At 44.8% G+C, this 20,611-nt stretch overlaps 1 protein-coding gene across 1 annotated transcript in view; it reads right to left on the reverse strand.

Moving 5' to 3' along the window:
* The window catches only part of slc25a26 (solute carrier family 25 member 26), a 93,635-nt gene extending 83,794 nt beyond the window's left edge, over positions 1-9,841 (reverse strand). The window contains exons 1-3 of the mRNA XM_035777493.2: positions 9,649-9,841; positions 7,939-8,095; positions 3,599-3,717 (exon numbers count right to left, since the gene is read on the reverse strand). Of these exons, the coding sequence (XP_035633386.1) occupies positions 3,599-3,717; positions 7,939-8,095; positions 9,649-9,681 (309 nt within the window). The 5' untranslated portion in view covers positions 9,682-9,841. The remainder of the gene's footprint in view (positions 1-3,598; positions 3,718-7,938; positions 8,096-9,648) is intronic.
* Between the last annotated feature and the right edge of the window lie 10,770 nt (positions 9,842-20,611).

Here is a 20,611-nt window from a genome sequence, read left to right on the forward strand (position 1 = left end):
CACACACACACACACACACACGCACACGCACACGCACACGCACACACACACATCACAACTGCTGCTACCAGACTTGAACACATTAAACTGAAACTTGGAGGTGGAGACAGGAACTCTAAGACAGAGGCTGAAGCTGAGGGATTTAACTCAGGGATATACAGTGTATTTCATTATCTCCTTAATGACGACTGCACAGGTCATAAAGATTACCACCTCAGTTCTAACTCAACCTCTATCTAGGGCAGAGACACGGGTACTTTGAAAAAGTTACTTTAAGTACAAATTCTATTTTTTGTTGAGAATTTTGTAATTGATATAATGATTATCTAGGGATCTGAGATAAGCTACAAGACCAGAAGTATGTGGACACTGAACATCTCATTCCAAAATAACACGCATTAATATGGAGTTGGTCCCCCCTTTGCTGCTATAACAGCCTCTACTTTTCTAGGAAGTCTTTCCACTAGATGTTGGAACGTTGCTGCGGGGACTTGTTTCCATTCAGCCACAAGAGCATGAGTGAGGTCGGGCACTGATGTTGGGCAATGAGGCCTGGCTCACAGTCGGCGTTCCAATTCATCCCAAAGGTATTAGATTGGGTTGAGGTCGGGGCTCTGTGCAGGCCATTCAAGATCTTCCACATTGACCTCGACAAACCATTTCTGTATGGACCTCACTTTGTGGTGGGGACATTGTAATGCTGAAACAGGAAAGGGCCTTCCTCAAACTGTTGCCACAAACTTGGAAGCACAGTTATTGTATACTGTAGAGTTAAGATTTACCCTCATGGAACTAAGGGGCCTAGCCCAAACCATGAAAAACAGCCCAAGACCATTATTCCTCCTCCACCAAACTTTACAGTTGGTACTATGCACTCAAGCAGGTAGTGTTCTCCTGGCCAAACTCAGATTCGTCCGTTGGACTGCCAGATGGTGAAGTGTGATTCATCACTCCAGAGAACGCGTTTCCACTGCTCCAGAGTCCAATGGCGGCGAGCTTAACACCACTCCAGCCAACGCTTGGCATTGCGCATGGTGATCTTAGGCTGCTGCTCGGCCACGGAAACCCATTTCATGAAGCTCACGACGAACAGTTATTGTGCTGACATTGCTTCCAGAGGCAATTTCGAACCCGGTAGTGAGTGTTGCAACTGAGGACAGACTATTTTTTGCAGCACTTGGCGGTCTCGTTCTGTGAGCTTGTGTGGCCTACCACTTCACGGCTGAGCCATTGTTGCTCCTAGACATTTTCACTTCACGACAACAACACTTACAGTTGCCGGGGCAGTTCTAGCAGGGCAAACATTTGTCGAACTGACTTATTGTGAAGGTGGCATCCTATGACGGTGCTACGTTGAAAGTCACTGATCTCTTTAGCCATTCTACTGCCAATGTTTGTCTACGGAATTTTTAAAAATGTAACCTTTATTTAACTAGGCAAGTCAGTTAAGAACAAATTCTTATTTACATTGATGCCTACCATGTGTAATATGTGACTCCCAATCAACTCCAACTATGCATCATGGGTAGAAGACAGAATGACATTTGGAAACAGTTGCGTAATCTGGAAGATGTGTTATGCTTGTCGGTGTCTCTCTGGGCTGCCCTGGGTTAGGCCTTTATGAGTAAGCCGGGAGATGTGTTTTGCTTGTCGGTGTCTCTCTGGGCTGCCCTGGGTTAGGCCTTTATGAGTAAGTCGGGAGATGTGTTTTGCTTGTCGGTGTCTCTCTGGGCTGCCCTGGGTTAGGCCTTTATGAGTAAGCCGGGAGATGTGTTTTGCTTGTCAGTGTCTTTCTGGGCTGCCCTGGGTTAGGCCTTTATGAGTAAGCCGGGAGATGTGTTTTGCTTGTCGGTGTCTCTCTGGGCTGCCCTGGGTTAGGCCTTTATGAGTAAGTCGGGAGATGTGTTTTGCTTGTCGGTGTCTCTCTGGGCTGCCCTGGGTTAGGCCTTTATGAGTAAGCCGGGAGATGTGTTTTGCTTGTCGGTGTCTCTCTGGGCTGCCCTGGGTTAGGCCTTTATGAGTAAGTCGGGAGATGTGTTTTGCTTGTCAGTGTCTTTCTGGGCTGCCCTGGGTTAGGCCTTTATGAGTAAGCCGGGAGATGTGTTTTGCTTGTCGGTGTCTCTCTGGGCTGCCCTGGGTTAGGCCTTTATGAGTAAGCCGGGAGATGTGTTTTGCTTGTCGGTGTCTCTCTGGGCTGCCCTGGGTTAGGCCTTTATGAGTAAGTCGGGAGATGTGTTTTGCTTGTCGGTGTCTCTCTGGGCTGCCCTGGGTTAGGCCTTTATGAGTAAGTCGGGAGATGTGTTTTGCTTGTCGGTGTCTTTCTGGGCTGCCCTGGGTTAGGCCTTTATGAGTAAGCCGGGAGATGTGTTTTGCTTGTCGGTGTCTTTCTGGGCTGCCCTGGGTTAGGCCTTTATGAGTAAGCCGGGAGATGTGTTTTGCTTGTCGGTGTCTCTCTGGGCTGCCCTGGGTTAGGCCTTTATGAGTAAGCCGGGAGATGTGTTTTGCTTGTCGGTGTCTTTCTGGGCTGCCCTGGGTTAGGCCTTTATGAGTAAGCCGGGAGATGTGTTTTGCTTGTCGGTGTCTCTCTGGGCTGCCCTGGGTTAGGCCTTTATGAGTAAGCCGGGAGATGTGTTTTGCTTGTCGGTGTCTTTCTGGGCTGCCCTGGGTTAGGCCTTTATGAGTAAGCCGGGAGATGTGTTTTGCTTGTCGGTGTCTCTCTGGGCTGCCCTGGGTTAGGCCTTTATGAGTAAGCCGGGAGATGTGTTTTGCTTGTCGGTGTCTTTCTGGGCTGCCCTGGGTTAGGCCTTTATGAGTAAGCTGGGAGATGTGTTTTGCTTGTCGGTGTCTCTCTGGGCTGCCCTGGGTTAGGCCTTTATGAGTAAGCCGGGAGATGACTCTCTTTGAATCACGTAACGCGTCCTCAGAATGCAGCGGGGCACCACCCCTGCTCTGCTCTGCTACATGGCTTCCCCTTTTCAAGTGCTCAAATCCCCAGTAGCGGGTTAAGGGTTAAAAGCAGCGCTCACCTCACCGCTGACTGAACAAAAAGACAACAGACAATGCTTACAATGTTCACAATACAATTGGAAGAGGCATTTCATAAACATGTAAAACTTTAAATGACATCTATCCAAAAGCCATGAATACTAAGAACCAGTACTAGTGGAGGTGGTGGAGATGGAGATGGTGGCAGGAGAAGACAGGAGAAACCCCTCCTCTCATGCCAAAGTGAACTGCCAGCCCCAAAGGGACGGATTCCTTGGCAGTGAGCGATTAGGACTGGATCAACAAAGGAAATTGTGCCGCTCCTCACCGCTTTAAAGCCCAAATCCCCAGACAAAATTGAGGGAGTCTGGGGCCTCGTGTGGAAAACAGCTAAGTCAATAGCCAATAATGAGCTCTTATTTACCCAGCTGGTGGCGAAATGCTAAGACGCCCAAGGACCCCAAGGACCCAGCTGGGCCCGAGGCCGACAGCCAAAACCACATTCTAACCCAGCGCATATTTGTCTGTAAAAATTTCAGGCAATTAAGTAAACAAGCATGCTGCATTTGGACTGTGATGCATGCAAGAGAAATAAAGAAGATGGGAGACATACTACTTCTCCCAGGGAGGCACCAAGCATGTGAGTGACAGGTGCCATGTGTGGGGCTGAGAGGGCTCCGTGGGCTCCGAGCGCGGACTTGGTGCTTTCATAAGTGACGAAGAACGCAGCAGCTGAAACCAAGCAGAACCGTCACAGTTTAGGGATCATTAGTCAACCTGCATACAGCAATTAATAACACTGGGTAGAGTGAGAAAATGTGAGAGGTTGGAAAGAGGGTAGAGAGAGAGGTTTAGAGGGAGTGGAGAAGAAGGGTGAGTAGGGGTGAGAGAGCGAGAGAGGGTGGGTAGAGTGAGAGAGAGGGTGGGTAGAGTGAGAGAGAGGGTGGGTAGAGAGAGAAAGAGTAGGGGAGAGACAGAGAGTGGGGGAAGGAGGGAGAAAGAAACAGTGGGGGGAGGGAGAGAGAGAAAGAGAGACACACCGTTACCACTCTCTATATAGACATCTGACACTTGAAATTACTTTATTATTTTGGAACTTCTGTGAGTGAAATGTTTACTGTTAATTTTTAATGTTTATTCCACTTTTGTTTATTATCTACTTCACTTACTTTGGCAATGTTAACATTTGTTTCCCATGCCAATAAAGCCCTTGAATTGAATTGGGAGAGTGAGTGTGTGTCAGTGTGAGTGAGAGAGAGAGAAAGAGTGGGGAGGCTATACAGACACGCCTGGTGCCCAAATTGATGACGTACAGTACCAGCGTGAAAGTGAGCATGAGAGAGAGAGAGAGAGAGAGAGAGAGAGAGAGAGAGACCCTACACCCTACACACCCTACAGAGCCCCAGGACAACAGCACAATTAGACCCAACCAAATCATGAGAAAACAAAAAGATAATTACTTAACACATTGGAAAGAATTAACAAAAAAACTGAGCAAACTAGAATGCTATTTGGCCCTACACAGAGAGTACACAGCGGCAGAATACCTGACCACTGTGACTGACCCAAAATGAAGGAAAGCTTTGACTATGTACAGACTCAGTGAGCATAGCCTTGTTATTGATAAAGGCCGCCGTAGGCAGACATGGCTCTCAAGAGAAGACAGGCTATGTGCTCACTGCCCACAAAATGAGGTGAAAACTGAGCTGCACTTCCTAACCTCCTGCCCAATGTATGACCATATTAGAGATACATATTTCCCCCAGATCACACAGATCCACAAAGAATTCGAAAACAAATCAAATTTTGAAAAACTCCCATATCTACTGGGTGAAATTCCACAGTGTGCCATCACAGCAGCAATATTTGTGACCTGTTGCCACGAGAAAAGGGCAACCAGTGAAGAACAAACACCATTGTAAATACAACCCATATTTATGCTTATTTATTTTATCTTGTGTCCTTTAACTATTTGTACATTATATATATATATATATATATATATAATATGACATTTGTAATGTCTTTACTGTTTTGAAACTCCTGTATGTGTAATGTTTACTGTTCATTTTTGTTGTTTTTCACCTTATATATTCACTTTGTATGTTGTCTACCTCACTTGCTTTGGCAATGTTAACACATGTTTCCCATGCCAATAAAGCCCTTGAATTGATTTGAATTGAGAGAGAGAGAGAGGAATGTGAGAGAGACAGAGAGAGAGAGAGAAAGAGTGGGGAGACAGAGAGAGAGAGAGAGAGAGACAGAGACAGAGACAGAGACAGAGAGAGAGAGAGAGAAAGAGAGAGAGAGAAAGAGAGAGAGACAGAGAGAGAGAGAGAGAGACAGAGAGAGAGAGAGAGAGAAAGAGAGAGAGAGAGAGAGAGAGAGAGAGAGAGAAAGAGACAGAGAGAGAGAGAAAGAGAGAGAGAGAAAGAGACAGAGAAAGAGAAGAGAGAAAGAGAAAGAGAGAGAGAGAGAGAGAGAGAGAGAGAGAGAGAGAGAGAGAGAGAGAGAGAGAGAGGGGAATGTGAGAGAGAAAGAGTGGGGAGACAGAGAGAGAGAGAGAGAGAGGGGGGGAATGTGAGAGAGAAAGAGTGGGGAGACACAGAGAGAGAGAGAGAGAGAGAGAGGGGAATGTGAGAGAGAAAGAGTGGGGAGACAGAGAGAGAGAGAGAGGGGGGGGGATGCGAGAGAGAAAGAGTGGAGAGAGAGAGAGAGAGGGGGGGGAATGCGAGAGAGAAAGAGTGGGGAGAGAGAGAGAGAGAGAGAGAGAGAGAGAGGAATGTGAGAGAGAAAGAGTGGGGAGACAGAGAGAGAGGGGGGATGCGAGAGAGAAAGAGTGGGGAGACAGAGAGAGAGATGGGAAGAGAGAGAGAGAGAGTGGGGAGAATGTGAGAGAGAAAGAGTGGGAGAGAGAGAGAGAGAGGGGGAGGCGAGAGAGAAAGAGAGAAAGAGTGGGGAGACAGAGAGAGAGATGGGAGGGGGGATGCGAGAGAGAGAGAGAGTGGGGAGAGAGAGAGAGAGAGAGAGAGAGAGAGAGTGGGGAGACAGAGAGAGAGAGAGAGAGAGAGAGAGAGAGAGAGGGGGAAGCGAGTGAGAAAGAGAGAGAGAGTGGGGAGACAGAGAGAGAGAGAGAGAGAGGGGGGGAATGTGAGAGAGAAAGAGAGGGGAGACAGAGAGAGAAAGAGAAAGAGAAAGAGAAAGAGAGAGAGAGAGAGAGAGAGAGAGAGAGAGAGACTATACAGACAAGTCTGGTGCCCAAATTGATGACGTACAGTATCATTCAGAAGTTTGGACACACCTACTCATTCAAGGTTTATTTTTATTTTTACTATTTTCTAGATTATAGAATAATAGTGAAGACATCAAAACTATGAAATATCACACATGGAATCATATAGTAACCAAAAAAGTGTTAAACAAATCAATATATATATATATACACACAGGTGTGACTTGGAAATTATTTCCTTCTTAATGCGTTTGAGCCAATTAGTTGTGTTGTGACAAGGTAGGGGTGGTACACAGAAGATAGCCCTATTTGGTAAAAGACCAAGTTCATATTATGGCAATAACAGCTCAAATAAGCAAAGATTAATGACAGTCCATCATTACTTTAAGATATGAAGGTCAGTCAATACAGAAAATGTCAAAAACTTTCAAAGTTTCAAGTGCAGTCGCAAAACCCATCAAGCGCTATGATGAAACTGGCTCTCATGAGGACCGCCACAGGAAAGGAAGACCCAGAGTTACCTCTGCTGCAGAGGATACGTTCATTAGAGTTACCAGCTTCAGAAATTGCAGCCCAAATAAATGCTTCACAGAGTTCAAGTAACAGACACATCTCAACATCAACTGTTCAGAGGAGACTGTGTGAATCAGGCCTTCATGGTCGAATTGCTGCAAAGAAACCATTATCTAAAGGACACCAATGAGAAGAAGAGACTTGCTTGGGCGAAACACGAGCAATGGACATTAGACCGGTGGAAATCTGTCCTTTGGTCTAGAGTCCAAATTGGAAATGTTTGGTTCCAACCGCCGTGTGAGATGTAGAGTAGGTGAACGGATGATCTCTGCATGTGTGGCTCCCACAGTGAAGCATGGAGGTGTGATGGTGCTTTGCTGGTGACACTGTCAGTGATTTATTTAGAAACCAACATGGCTACCACAGAATTCTGCAGCGATACACCATCCAATCTGGTTTGCGCTTAGTGGGACTATCATTAGTTTTTCAACAGGATAATGACCAAGAAGGAGAGTGATGGAGTGTTACATCAGATGACCTGGCCTCCACAATAACCCGACCTCAAACCAATTGAGATGGATTCAGGATAAGTAGGACTACAGAGTGAAGGAAAAGCAGCCAACAAATGCTCAGCATATGTGGGAACTCCTTCAAGACTGTTGGAAAAGTATTCCTCATGAAGTTGGTTGAGAGAATGCCAAGAGTGCGCAAAGCTGTCATCAAGGCAAAGGGTGGCTAAATGTTGATTTGTTACTACATGATTCCATACGTGTTATTTCATAGTTTTTATATCTTCACTATTATTCTACAATGTAGAAAATAGTAAAAAATAAAGAAAAACCCTTGAATGAGTAGGTGTGTCCAAACATTTGACTGGTACTGTACGTCGTCAATTTGGGCACCAGAGGTGTCCGTGTAGCCTTTCCCATCTCATTAATAAGTTTGTGAGCTGCTCTCATTTTATTATTCAAATTATTTCATCAATCAACAGTTGTGGGCAAACATAGGCTGGTCGTACAAGGAAAAGGCTAACAATAATAAAACATTTGTTTAATGTATTTACTTAATTATTGAAGAGGTTATTTGAATAAACATTAATAAACAAACCAATCAGATGCTCTCCATGTGGAGGCTTTATTACAGTGTGTCAACAGGTAGTCTTTCTGTGGGGTCTTAGTGGTGACAGAGACTAATAATAAGTTTCTCACCATTGGGAAAAGAGCCGATGGCAGCAGATGGAACCCCTGCATAGATGCCACGGAAACCCCCAGCCTTGGTGAAGCCCTGCTGGCTCTGCAGTCTGGTCTTAATGGTGTCCAGGGGGAAGAGGGTGAGGTCCACGCACATCCCAGCACAGCCCCCCGCCTAGCATGTAGCGAACAAACACAGTCATCTTCAGGCATCTCAGAAACACTGCATAGTCTAGCAGAGAGAGATGACACACAGAGACAAACACTCATCTGGGAAACTCGACTCACACTCATACAAAAATCCAAATACACACACTTACCTACCTCTGAGAGACTTAAAGAGATATTCTGACAGCATAGTGATAAGGAATTCAACAAAGAGCCATTGTTTTTGCTCCCACACTGAGCCATCACCATAACGAACATGTCCTTGAACAGTTGGATACGTTACTGTCTTTCCCTACTTTTAACCCATTTGGAAATAATTAGGAACAGGCCATTCTGAATGTTTTCCATGATGCTGGTACCAACTCAAATAATTATTGTTGAGCAATGACATTATCTTTGGGTACTGCCCAACCCCTTTGGTCCAGTGCAACATTTACACCTGTTAAGGAAGTGATTTGGTGGACCATAGTCCCGTGATGAGTTACATTGCCTGACCTGGAAATTTGCATTAGTTTCCCGAGCAAATACCAAGACTTTAGCTCAGCGGGCTAGCATAGTCCTGCGGTCTGCAGACGACCCAGATTCTATCCCAGATGGTCATACAATGCACACATTTAGGGATAAGAACATAAGACCCTTTATACTAAGTTGCTCTTATAACTGTGTATTAGCACGGTAATTACTTAGGATACAACATTGTGTCAATATGTTGTTACATAGCCTAGTATTTGCTTTGTAATACCATAATAGCTAATGGAGTGAAGTGGCTGTTGTATGTGTTAGTCATTTTTCCTTCTGAAATAGGTGCACACGTTGTAACCTTTATTTAACTAGGCAAGTCAGTTAAGAACATATTCTTATTTACAATGACGACCTACCCCGGCCAAACCCTAACGACGCACTATGTGCGCCGCCCTATGGGACTCCCAATCACGGCCGGTGGTGATACAGCCTGATATGAACCATGGTCTGTTGGGACGCCTCTAGCACTAAGATGCAGTGCCTCGGCCGCAGCGACACTCGGGAGACCTTAAACTTTGCATTGGTGCAAAGGAAATAAGGCTCTAAAAGTGTAGCAATGTTGACTATGGGAATGGGTGAGCCAGATCATAAGGTCCTTATCAAACTATGCTGCGTTTACCTTTCTGTTTTCCTTATCAAACTCACCCATGATAACCACTGTAAGCACACTTACAGAATGACACACAACACTGCATAAAATAACACACTTGAAAAGGTCAAGTGGTGTTGTAGCTGAGAATTTTCAGCTAGCTAATGGTGTTGCCAGCGCTTCCTTATCCATTACTGACCTTCCAAATGAGGGTGACAGTTCATTGTGAGCCAAACCTTTGCTGTCAGCGGTGCTGAAGACTAGGGACAGTTCGCACGCAACATTATCGTGAGCACTTGTTTAGGCAATAATGCAAAATCGTTTTGGCTGTTATATTAGTCGAAATACAGACAATTTGCTTGCTTGCAAGTTAGCTTAATTATTATTGCAAGCACAATAAGAAGACGAGCAGCGTGGTATTACACGATGGAGGAAATTAAAGACATTACCACTAGCGAAGCAGTGAATTCTCTTTTTTCCATGTTAGCTGTCCAAAGTCTTCTATTGTCAGCTTTCACGTTGCCGTTCTGAGAATGATTTACAACTATGGGGCATTTTTTGACACTTCACTGCAGTCAACATTTGCTTATCAAGGACGCTGCCATCTTTGTTGAATGTATTTCCGCGTGACGTCCTATGAGTAACCTGCGGATCACGAGAAATATCTTCTTCGGGGGGTTTATCGGCAGCTGGCATCTAACGTTATGGTGCATTACCGCCACCTACTGTACTGGTGTGTGGCCCAGAGACACGGAGAAACTACTGTAAATCCTATATGTCAGACCCGTTTCTCTGAAAAAATATAACAAAATATATGACTGTATCTAATGATGTTTTACTCTGTATGCTCTTTAAATTCAATACATGTAACCCCTTCTCCCTCATACTGGATCCAGTGGAGGCTGCTGAGGGGAGGATGACTCATAATAATGTCTGTAATAGAGTGAATGGAATGGTATCAAACGCATGGTTTTCATGTGTTTGATACCATTCCATTCACTCAATTATACTCCATTCCAGCCATTATGATGAGCTGTCCTCCCGTCAGCAGCCTCCACTGACTGGATCTCAAAACTTCTCTTTCCCTCACTGCCCACACTATGTCAATACATGCTCCACTGTCTCTGTTTCCTGGCAGTAATCACACCTTCCTGTTGGTTGCTTTCCTATCACATTTAATGTCTTAATCAACTGGCTGTGTCCCACCCAGCCTCGTAAAGATGTCCTCCTCTCTTCTGCCTCTTCCTGCCGTCCTCCCCTCCCCAACTTTCCTCTGTACTTGGAATACATGCCAGACCTTAGTGTCTCTGTTTTATTGTTACCACCATTTTTGCACCACCATCCGTATCATTCCTGTAGCATCTGCCTTGCTCATTGGCTCCTCCACATCCATCTATCCTAAGGGCCTGTTTACATGCTAAATCTATTGCAGGGATTTGTAATTTTGTATGAGCAGATTTGCCAAATTCAGAGACAACCCACTGGGCACATAACGTCTAGTTTTGATTTACGTTTGCTTGAGTTGTCAACTAATGTGAATCCAATGTGAAATCAACAAAACATTTCAACCTGTCATTGGATTTACTTTCAAAGTTGGGTGAAAAAAATACTAAATTCACTTACGTTGATTACCTTTTGCAAATTCGATCAGTTTCCCACGTTAAATCAATGTGATCACATAATCTTTTGGTTGAAATTACAATTTTGCTTCAACCAGTTTTTACCCAGTGGGAAGGCTGACCATTCAAAATATTGAGTCTCTGATAACCTTACTTTGAGACATGAAAGGCATGTTTAATGAGATTAGGGGTAAGCTAAAGAATGAAGAATAAAACAATTTTGTGAATATAGTTTAATTGTGCTGTCTGTGGCCTAATCCTCCTTTTTTCTCTCTCTCTCTCTCTCTCTCTCTCTCTCTCTCTCTCTCTCTCTCTCTCTCTCTCTCGCTGTCTATCTCTCTCTCTAGCTCTCGCTCTCACACTCTCTCTTTCTCTCTCTTTTTGTCACGCCCTGACCTTAGAGAGCCGTTTTTTAGAGAGCCTTACATCTCTATTTGGTTAGGTCAGGGTGTGATTTGGGGTGGGCATTCTATGTTGTTTGATTCTATGTTTTGGCCAGGTATGGTTCTCAATCAGGGACAGCTGTCTGTCGTTGTCTCTGATTGGGAATCATACATAGGCAGCCTTTTTTCCTTTTGGTAGTTGTGGGTAGTTGTCTTCGTTTGTGCATGTATAGCCTTACGGAGCTTCATGGTCGTTTGTTGTATTAATGTTTTGTTGGCGACATTTGCAAATAAAGAGAAATGTACGCTCACCACGCCGCACCTTGGTCCATTCCATACGACGATCGTAACACTTTTTCTCTCTCTCCCAATTCAATTCAAAGGGCTTTATATGCATGGGAAACAAATGTTTACATTGCCAAAGCAAGTGAAATAGGTAATAAACAATAGTGAAATAAACAATCAAGAATGAACAGGAATCATTACACCCACAAGTTTCAAAGGAATAGACACATTTCAAATATCATTTTATGGCTATTTATAGTGTTATTAAAAAACATGTATTTAACCTTTATTTAACTAGGAAAGTCAGTTAAGAACAAATTATTATTTACAAATACATCCTACCCAGGCTAAACCCTAACCAGGACAGCGCTGGGCCAATTGTGCTCCACCCTATGGGACTCCCAATCACAGCCAGTTGTGAGATGCAGTGCCTTAGACCACTGCGCCACTCAAGAGTTATAACGATGTGCAAATAGTTAAAGTACAAAAGGGAATACAAATATGGGTTATATTTACACTAGTGTTTGTTCTTCATTCTCTCACACACACACACACACACACACACACACACACACACACACACACACACACACACACACACACACACACACACACACACACACACACACACACACACACACACACACACTTCCTTGTCCTGTGACATTACAAAGTTGTAGGGCATTTATTGCGGTCTTGTGCCCTGTACTCTCCTGCCATAGCATTCTGCTGTGCTGGGTCCATGTCGGTGTTCAGGTGAGTGCGTTCCTTTGGCACGCTAGCTTGGTTATTTATGGGCTCCTGTCACCCAGGCAGCACCTCGTATTAGGTGGGGGCAGAAGAAGGGCTACAACCCTTTACTCATCTTGGCCCCAATGATGTCTGGGCCCAGCACGCTCAGTTTGAGGCTCCATGCCTAACATCCATCTTGTTGATGTGTCGCTCAGACTGATCCCATTGGGCGAGAGCTTTAGCTGTGGCAGGAATAGACTTCTATCTCTCCTGCTCGGATCTGTAATAGGACGGAGGACAGAAGCCATTTTGCCTTCAGAACAGCCTCAATTTGTCGTGGCATGGGCGCCACAAGGTGTAAAAAGTGTTCCACAGGGATGCTGGCCCATGTTGACTCCAATGCTTCCCACAGTTGTGTCAAGTTGTCTGGATGGCACTTAAAAAATGTAGTCTTGCCCATTCACCTTCTGAGTGGCACACATACACAATTCATGTCTCAATTGTCTTAAGGCTTAAAAATCATTTAACCTGTCTCCTCCCCTTCATCTACACTGGTTGAAGTGGATTTAACAATCAATAAGGGATCATAGATTTCACCAGGATTCACCTGTTCAGTCTATGTCATAGAAAGAGCAGGTGTTCTTAATGTTTGGTACACTCCGTGTAGATTCAACAGATAGTTTACTGCCCTTTTAGGCCTACTAAAAATCAGTCAGCAACATCACTCGCCAGTCTCTGAAATGCAACCCCCAGGACCCAAATAAACAGAGGGGGCGACCCAGAAACATTTGGAGAGACGTCTAGGCAGAAATGACTGAGAGCAGCCGGCCTCAACTGGTGTGACCAGGGAAAGCTTCCCACAAAATGAGTGAGGAGGAGGACATAATTTCCTTTACAGATGCCTTAAAACTCTCTCATTTAAATATTTCATATGGATAAATAATAGTTTCAGTTGTTTTGGGAGGAAAGTTATTATTCATATGTATATGCTGTATTCTAGTCAAGTCCATCCTATTCAACTATTGCTGTATATATACTATTCTATCCTACGTATTCTACAGATATACTAAATATTCTATCCTGCGTATTCTACAGATATACTAAATATTCTATCAACATACTGTCCATAATATCTATAATGTCTACACATATAATGCAGCCATGTAAAAGTTTAATATGAGACTTAATTCCTCCCTCCGGACTAAGGTTTTGTTTCTGACCCTCAGGACTAGAGTTTTGTTTCTGACCCTCAGGACTAGGGTTTTGCGTCTGACTCTCAGGACTAGAGTTTTGTTTCTGACCCTCAGGACTAGGGTTTTGTTTCTGACCCTCAGGACTAGGGTTTTGTTTCTGACCCTCAGGACTAGGGTTTTGTTTCTGACCATCAGGACTAGGGTTTTGTTTCTGACCCTCAGGACTAGAGTTTTGTTTCTGACCCTCAGGACGAGGGTTTTGTTTCTGACCCTCAGGACTAGAGTTTTGTTTCTGACCCTCAGGACTAGAGTTTTGTTTCTGACTCTCAGGACTAGAGTTTTGTTTCTGACCCTCAGGACTAGGGTTTTGTTTCTGACCCTCAGGACTAGGGTTTTGTTTCTGACCCTCAGGACTAGGGTTTTGTTTCTGACCATCAGGACTAGGGTTTTGTTTCTGACCCTCAGGACGAGGGTTTTGTTTCTGACCCTCAGGACTAGAGTTTTGTTTCTGACCCTCAGGACCAGAGTTTTGTTTCTGACCCTCAGGACTAGAGTTGTGTTTCTGACCCTCAGGACTAGAGTTTTGTTTCTGACCCTCAGGACTAGGGTTTTGTTTCTGACCCTCAGGACTAGAGGTTTGTTTCTGACCCTCAGGACTAGAGTTTTGTTTCTGACGCTCAGGACTAGGGTTTTGTTTCTGACCCTCAGGACTATGATTTCGTTTCTGACCCTCAGGACTATGATTTCAGGACTAGGGTTTTGTTTCTGACCCTCAGGACTAGGGTTTTGTTTCTGACCCTCAGGACAGTTTTGGACCCTAGGACTAGGGTTTTGTTTCTGACCCTCAGGACAGGACCAGGGTTTTGTTTCTGACTCTCAGGACGAGGGTTTTGTTTCTGACCCTCAGGACTATGATTTCGTTTCTGACCCTCAGGACTAGGGTTTTGTTTCTGACCCTCAGGACTAGGGTTTTGTTTCTGACCCTCAGGACTATGATTTCGTTTCTGACCATCACTGTTTCTGACCCTCAGGACTACGGTTTTGTTTCTGACCATCAGGACTACGGTTTTGTTTCTGACCCTCAGGACTAGGGTTTTGTTTCCAACCCTCAGGACTAGGGTTTTGTTTCTGACCCTCAGGACTGGGGTTTTGTTTCTGAGCTTAATCAATATGGGGTGCATTAATTCTAAGCCATGGACTGTATTGATTTCTGTGGTTGTGCAGTTCAGAGATGTTTGCAGTATCCTGTCTGATTCCTCATATAAAGTAATTTGTCACCCTGTCATACCTTGTCCTTGTCTTTGGCTACATCCTTGTAATTTTTCAGTTTGTTCCCCCTCAGCAGACCCAGAAAATTAAGTTCCCCAGGACCAGATTAGATAGAAAGATAGAAGGGATACAATTAAGGCTGAATGTAGAGACTATAGACTTTCAATGCAACACAGTTTTTAAAGTAACTTACCGAAGACACTGAAACAAAAGCGACCCAATGTCACCTAATCAGTCTTGTCATGTTTCTCTCACATTGTACTGTACCTCTCTATATCATAGCCTATATCCAGTTGTGTTATAGTGTTGGCATAACCCCATAATCTCCTGGTGTGGCGATCTGAGCTGGCACACTTCATCTACTGCCACTCTGAGGTGTCTGAAAACACACATGGACCCGAACCTAAAACTTTGAATGAAACTGTTGGAGGGATATATGAGTGTGCAGAGTGAGTTAGCAGAGCCGGAGTGTGTTTCGCCGATTTGCAGGGAGCAGCATTGATCTTGACCTGCTCCGAGTATAATCTCAGAGATAAAAGGCATCAGACGAGAGGGGAACTTATTCACTGTCAGCTTCCACTCAACACAGGGCAATTCTGCCCCGCAGGCTGCCTTTGAAAAAGTAAAGGGCAAACGACTGAGGATTATGGCAGGGAGGGGAGATACACGGGCAGAAGCACAGTTTATTGTAATAACGTGAAGCCGTCATCTATGCTGGAGGCGTCTTATCGAGCGTCGAGGAGGGTGCACCTTGGTTCAAAAGGTTACCCGGGTAACACCTTAGCTACTCAAGTGAAGAGATGAAAGGCCGCTCAGAGTGCTGACAAAGTTTTCAAAAGCTTGAATAGTTTCCTCACCCCTGACTTTGTGTTGTTGTGTTGGCCTTAAAGGCCAGATTGTTGGTGCATTGTTCCCCCCAGTTTGAAATTAGTTTTATTATTCTCTGGTTTTGAGATATAGCTCCTCTGGACAGAGTCACCGTGCGTCATTAACATCCTGCTCTCTCTTTTCTTCTTCTTCTGCGGAACAGGCGATTAGAGAGAGCACCATCTGTAATAGCCATTTATTGGGAGTTGAGGGGAACACACATCTCCACTCTGTGACACACACTCAGATTATTCATGAGACAGGGGGTCGAGTTGTGCTCTAACTTCAGCTAAAACATCCTTCATGTTCATTAACTTTGCTAACAGTTGCATCATCAGGACAGAGGAACATAGGGGTGATGTGACTAAAGGCCTTTCTCAAACAGTAGCTTTTTGGTGGTTTACATACTGTTGGACAATACAACGGCATGTGTGTGTTTGGGGGGGCAGAGTTTGGGAGAGAAAAAGTGAGAGACAGGTAAGGAGATCAAAAGCTGGAGTATTATCATTTAGCACCACTTGACCCCAACATTAAAATACAGTCAGTGGACAAAAGAGAACCAGTTGCTCTATGATACTGTAGGAGAAGTAGGCTATCACACATGGACCATCCTCTCCTCCTGTCCTCCTCTTACCTTTCCTTTCCATCATGGCCTCTGTACCTGCTTGTCAGTAGTTTGCCCCAGTCCATGTCATCCCCCTTCCCTTGTTCCTGGTCCCTGGTTGCTGCCTAGCTGAAATATGAGCTGCCTGTAGCATATTGATCCCATGCCTCGCTCCTGCCTAAATATAGATATATCACGGGCAAACCAAAGCTCTCCCAATAGCTCCTCCGCGTCCGTGCCAATGGGATAATGGCTGCTATCGATTGTCATGATGAATTTAACTTCTACAGTTGCTGATTAATTCCCTACTCCCATTCTTTTTATTGTTGTTGTCGTTGTGCGATCGGGGCGGCTGAGGAAAAAGTTGTCACTGGCCAGGTTCTGATAGCCATCGATTGGTTGAGAGGTTTGTAATCATTAAAGTCTGGTAGCTGTCGAGGCCAGAGTGCCTGGTCTGAAGCACCCACTCCACTCCACACTCACATCAGCATCCAACATGACCTCATATAATGAGATGACAGTGTAGTGTACTGTAGACTTAATTGAATATGCACGTGATGTTAATAATGGAAGTCACTACCGTGAAAGTAGTACGATCCTTTATTTTGGTTTGCTTGGTGCATACAGAGGAAAAATGGTCAAATAGGTGAATTTCATAGACATTGCATGGTGTTTATGTATTCATCTTTCATGCTTGAGTATTTAGAAGAAATGAACAAGTGTCCATGTGAGTATGAATAACAGTGATCCAAACCAGGAATAAACCCAACAGATTATGTCTGTCCAGAGGAGAGAGGATGTCCAGTGTAATAGGAGCACAAATACACAGTCACCGTCTCCTGAGTGGGAGTGACTTACACAAATGGTTTATCACAAAGGAGACAGTGTCTATTCCTCACAACTAGCCTGTGTGACTTCCCTCTCCTGCAGGATTCAACTTAGACACTTTTTTCTTTCATTGCCTCACATTGGGAGATGACAGTTGTATTTGTCATGCCCTAACTCCTCAAGAAGAGGGGGTGAGAGCCCCGAATACAATGCCTCCTCACAACATTCCTGTGAATAAATTAAATAACACTGCTGCTACATTCCGTACAAACTGATAAATCATTCCACCAATGCTCTCACACAAATAGGCAACCTTTTGTTGCTCTTTGTATCACTCTAAACAAAGGACAACAGAGCATATCCTTGATTTAGCCTACAACATTCAACCATTTCACTGTTTGGACTTGTGAAGACTTCAGTCCACTCCAGTAGCCGTCTGTTGAATGTAATATCATGTTTGGCTCTGGTTCGTTACAGCGCTTCAGTAATGAATTGGCCGTGTGTATACAACATGTAAACATGTCAATTACTTAATTAGGCATAATTGCTAGTGATGAAGATAGATTTCCACCCAATAGTAAGTGTTGGGCAAGCACAGAACTGCAATCAGTCAATCAAATCAAATCAAAGCTTATTTGTCACGTTTGCCGAATACAACAGGTGTAAACCTTACAGTGAAATGCTTACTTACAGGCTCTAACCAATGGTGTGAAAAAAAGGTATGTGTGTGTGTGTGTGTGTGTGTGTGTGTGTGTGTGTGTGTGTGTGTGTGTGTGTGTGTGTGTGTGTGTGTGTGTGTGTGTGTGTGTGTGTGTGTGTGTGTGTGTGTGTGTGTGTGTGTGTAAGTAAAGAAATAAAACAACAGTAAAAAGACATTTGAAAAAAGAGTGGCAAGGCTATATACAGACAGACACCTGTTAGTCAGGCTTATTGAGGTAGTATGTACATGTAGGTATCGTTAAAGTGACTGTGCATATATGATGAACAGAGAGTAGCAGAAGCATAAAAAGAGGGGTTGGCAGGTGGTGGGACACAATGCAGATAGCCCGGTTAGCCAATGTGCGGGAGCACTGGTTGGTCGGGCCAATTGAGGTAGTATGTACATGAATGTATAGTTAAAGTGATTATGCATATAAGATAAACAGAGAGTAGCAGCAGCATAAAAGAAGGGTTTGGGGGGGGGGGGCAGACAATGCAAATAGTTTGGGTAACCATTTGGTTACCTGTTCAGGAGTCTTATGGCTTGGGGGTAAAAACTGTTGAGAAGCCATTTTGTCCTAGACTTGGCACTCTGGTACCGCTTGCCATGCGGTAGCAGAGAGAACAGTCTATGACTGGGGTGGCTGGGGTCTTTGTCAATTTTTAGGGCCTTCCTCTGACACCACCTGGTGTAGAGGTCCTGGATGGCAGGCAGCTTAGCCCCAGTGATGTACTGGGCCGTACACACTACCCTCTGAAGTGCCTTGCGGTCGAGCAATTGCTGTACCAGGCAGTGATGCAACCGGTCAGGATGCTCTCGATATTGCAGCTGTAGAACCTTTTGAAGATCTCAGGACCCATGCCAAATCTTTTTAGTTTAGCCCTCTTCACGACTGTCTTGGTGTGTTAGGACCAATCTAGTTTGTTGTTGATGTGGACACCAAGGAATTTGAAGCTCTCAACCTGCTCCACTACAGCCCCGTCGAAGAGAATCGGGACGTGCTTGGTGCTCATTTTCCTGTAGTCCACAATCATCTCTTTAGTCTTGGTTACGTTGAGGGATAGGTTGTTATTCTGGCACCACCCGGCCAGGTCTCTGACCTCCTCCCTATGGGCTGTCTCTTTGTTGTCGGTGATCAGGCCTACCACTGTTGTGTCGTCAGCAAACTTAATGATGGTTTTGGAGTCGTGCCTGGCCATGCAGTCGTGGGTGAACAGGGAGTACAGGATGGGACTGAGCACGCACCCCTGGGGAGCTCCAGTGTTGAGGATCAGCGTGGTGGATGTGTTGCTACCTACCCTCACCACCTGGGGGCGGCCTGTCAGGAAATCCAGGATCCAGTTGCTTGGTGATGAGCTTTGAGGGTACTATGGTGTTGAACGCTGAGCTGTCGTCAATGAACAGCATTCTCACATAGGTGTTCCTTTTGTCCAGGATGGAAAGGGCAGTGTGGAGTGCAATAGAGATTGCATCATCTGTGGATCTGTTTGGGCGGTATGCAAATTGGAGTGGGTCTAGGGTTCCTGGGATAATGGTGTTGATGTAAGCCATTACCAGCCTTTCAAAGCACTCCATGCCTACAGACGTTAGTGCTACGGGCCTGTAGTCATTTAGGCAGGTTGCCTTTGTGTTCTTGGGCACAGGGACTATGGTGGTCTGCTTGAAGCATGTTGCTATTACAGACTCAATCAGGGACATGTTGAAAATGTCAGTGAAGACACCTGCCAGTTGGTCAGCACATGCCCGGAGCACACGTCCTGGTAATCCATCTGGCCCTGAAGCCTTGTGTATGTTGACCTGTTTAAAGGTCTTACTCACGTCAGCTACGGAGAGCGTGATCACACAGTCGTCCGGAACTGCTGATGCTCTCATGCATGCCTCAGTGTTGCTAGCCTCGAAGTGAGTATAGAAGTGATTCAGTCTGGTAGGCTCAGTGTGAATGTTGCCTGTAATCCATGGCTTCTGGTTGGGGTATGTACATACAGTCACTGTGGGGACGACGTCCTCAATGCACTTAATGATATAGCCTGTGACTGATGTGGTGTATTCCTCAATGTCATCGGAAGAATCCCGGAACATGTTCCAGTCTGTGATAGCAAAGCAGTCCTGTAGTTTAGCATCTGCTTCATCTGACCAATTTTTATAGACCGAGTCACTGGTGCTTCCTGCTTTAATTTTTGCTTGTAAGCAGGAATCAGGAGGATAGAGTTGTGGTCGGATTTACCAAATGGAGAGCTTTGTACGCGTCTCTGTGTGGAGTACAGGTGATCTAGACTTTTTTTCCCTCTGGTTGCACATTTAACATGTTGATAGAGATTTGGTAGAACTGATTAAGTTTCCCTGCATTAAAGTCTCTGGCCAATCAACAATCACCTCCCGGACTCCTGTTTATACCCAAATAAAGCATTGAGAACTTTGGGGGAAATCCCACCATATTACCACGTATGGTTTGTATGAAAAATGCTTTTAGTTTTTACAACACAACTGAAAAGACAAGCTCTATATTTAAAACACATGCTCGGGAATGTTGGCGACTACTAAGTATTTTTTAAACCTCCCTCTTTGGGCTGGATGTGTCCATGTGTAGTTCATACATGCATCGTCTATGAGCAGAATTACTGTCTTAACTGTAATAACATGAAATCCCTAGTTTGAAAGCAATAGTTTTTCTGGGAGCTGTGTTACGCCATTTTACCTAGATTTTCCACTACGTGGGTCAGCCCCCTAGCAATTCCAGTTCTACTCAAAGAGCTTCAGCCTCTCGCCATTTAAGTGACAGCTAAGATGCACACACAGCAGAGCGAGGGGGCAATGATGCGACTTACTACGTACTGTAGTACAACATTTTTGGGGACAAAAGTACTGGATAATCTCTTTAATGTGTCAGGGAAGATTTTCCTGCTCTTGCATACCTCAGGCCTGATATCAGGTA

The sequence above is a fragment of the Oncorhynchus keta genome, chromosome 10 (assembly GCF_023373465.1).
Source record: "Oncorhynchus keta strain PuntledgeMale-10-30-2019 chromosome 10, Oket_V2, whole genome shotgun sequence".
Taxonomy (NCBI): domain Eukaryota; kingdom Metazoa; phylum Chordata; class Actinopteri; order Salmoniformes; family Salmonidae; genus Oncorhynchus; species Oncorhynchus keta.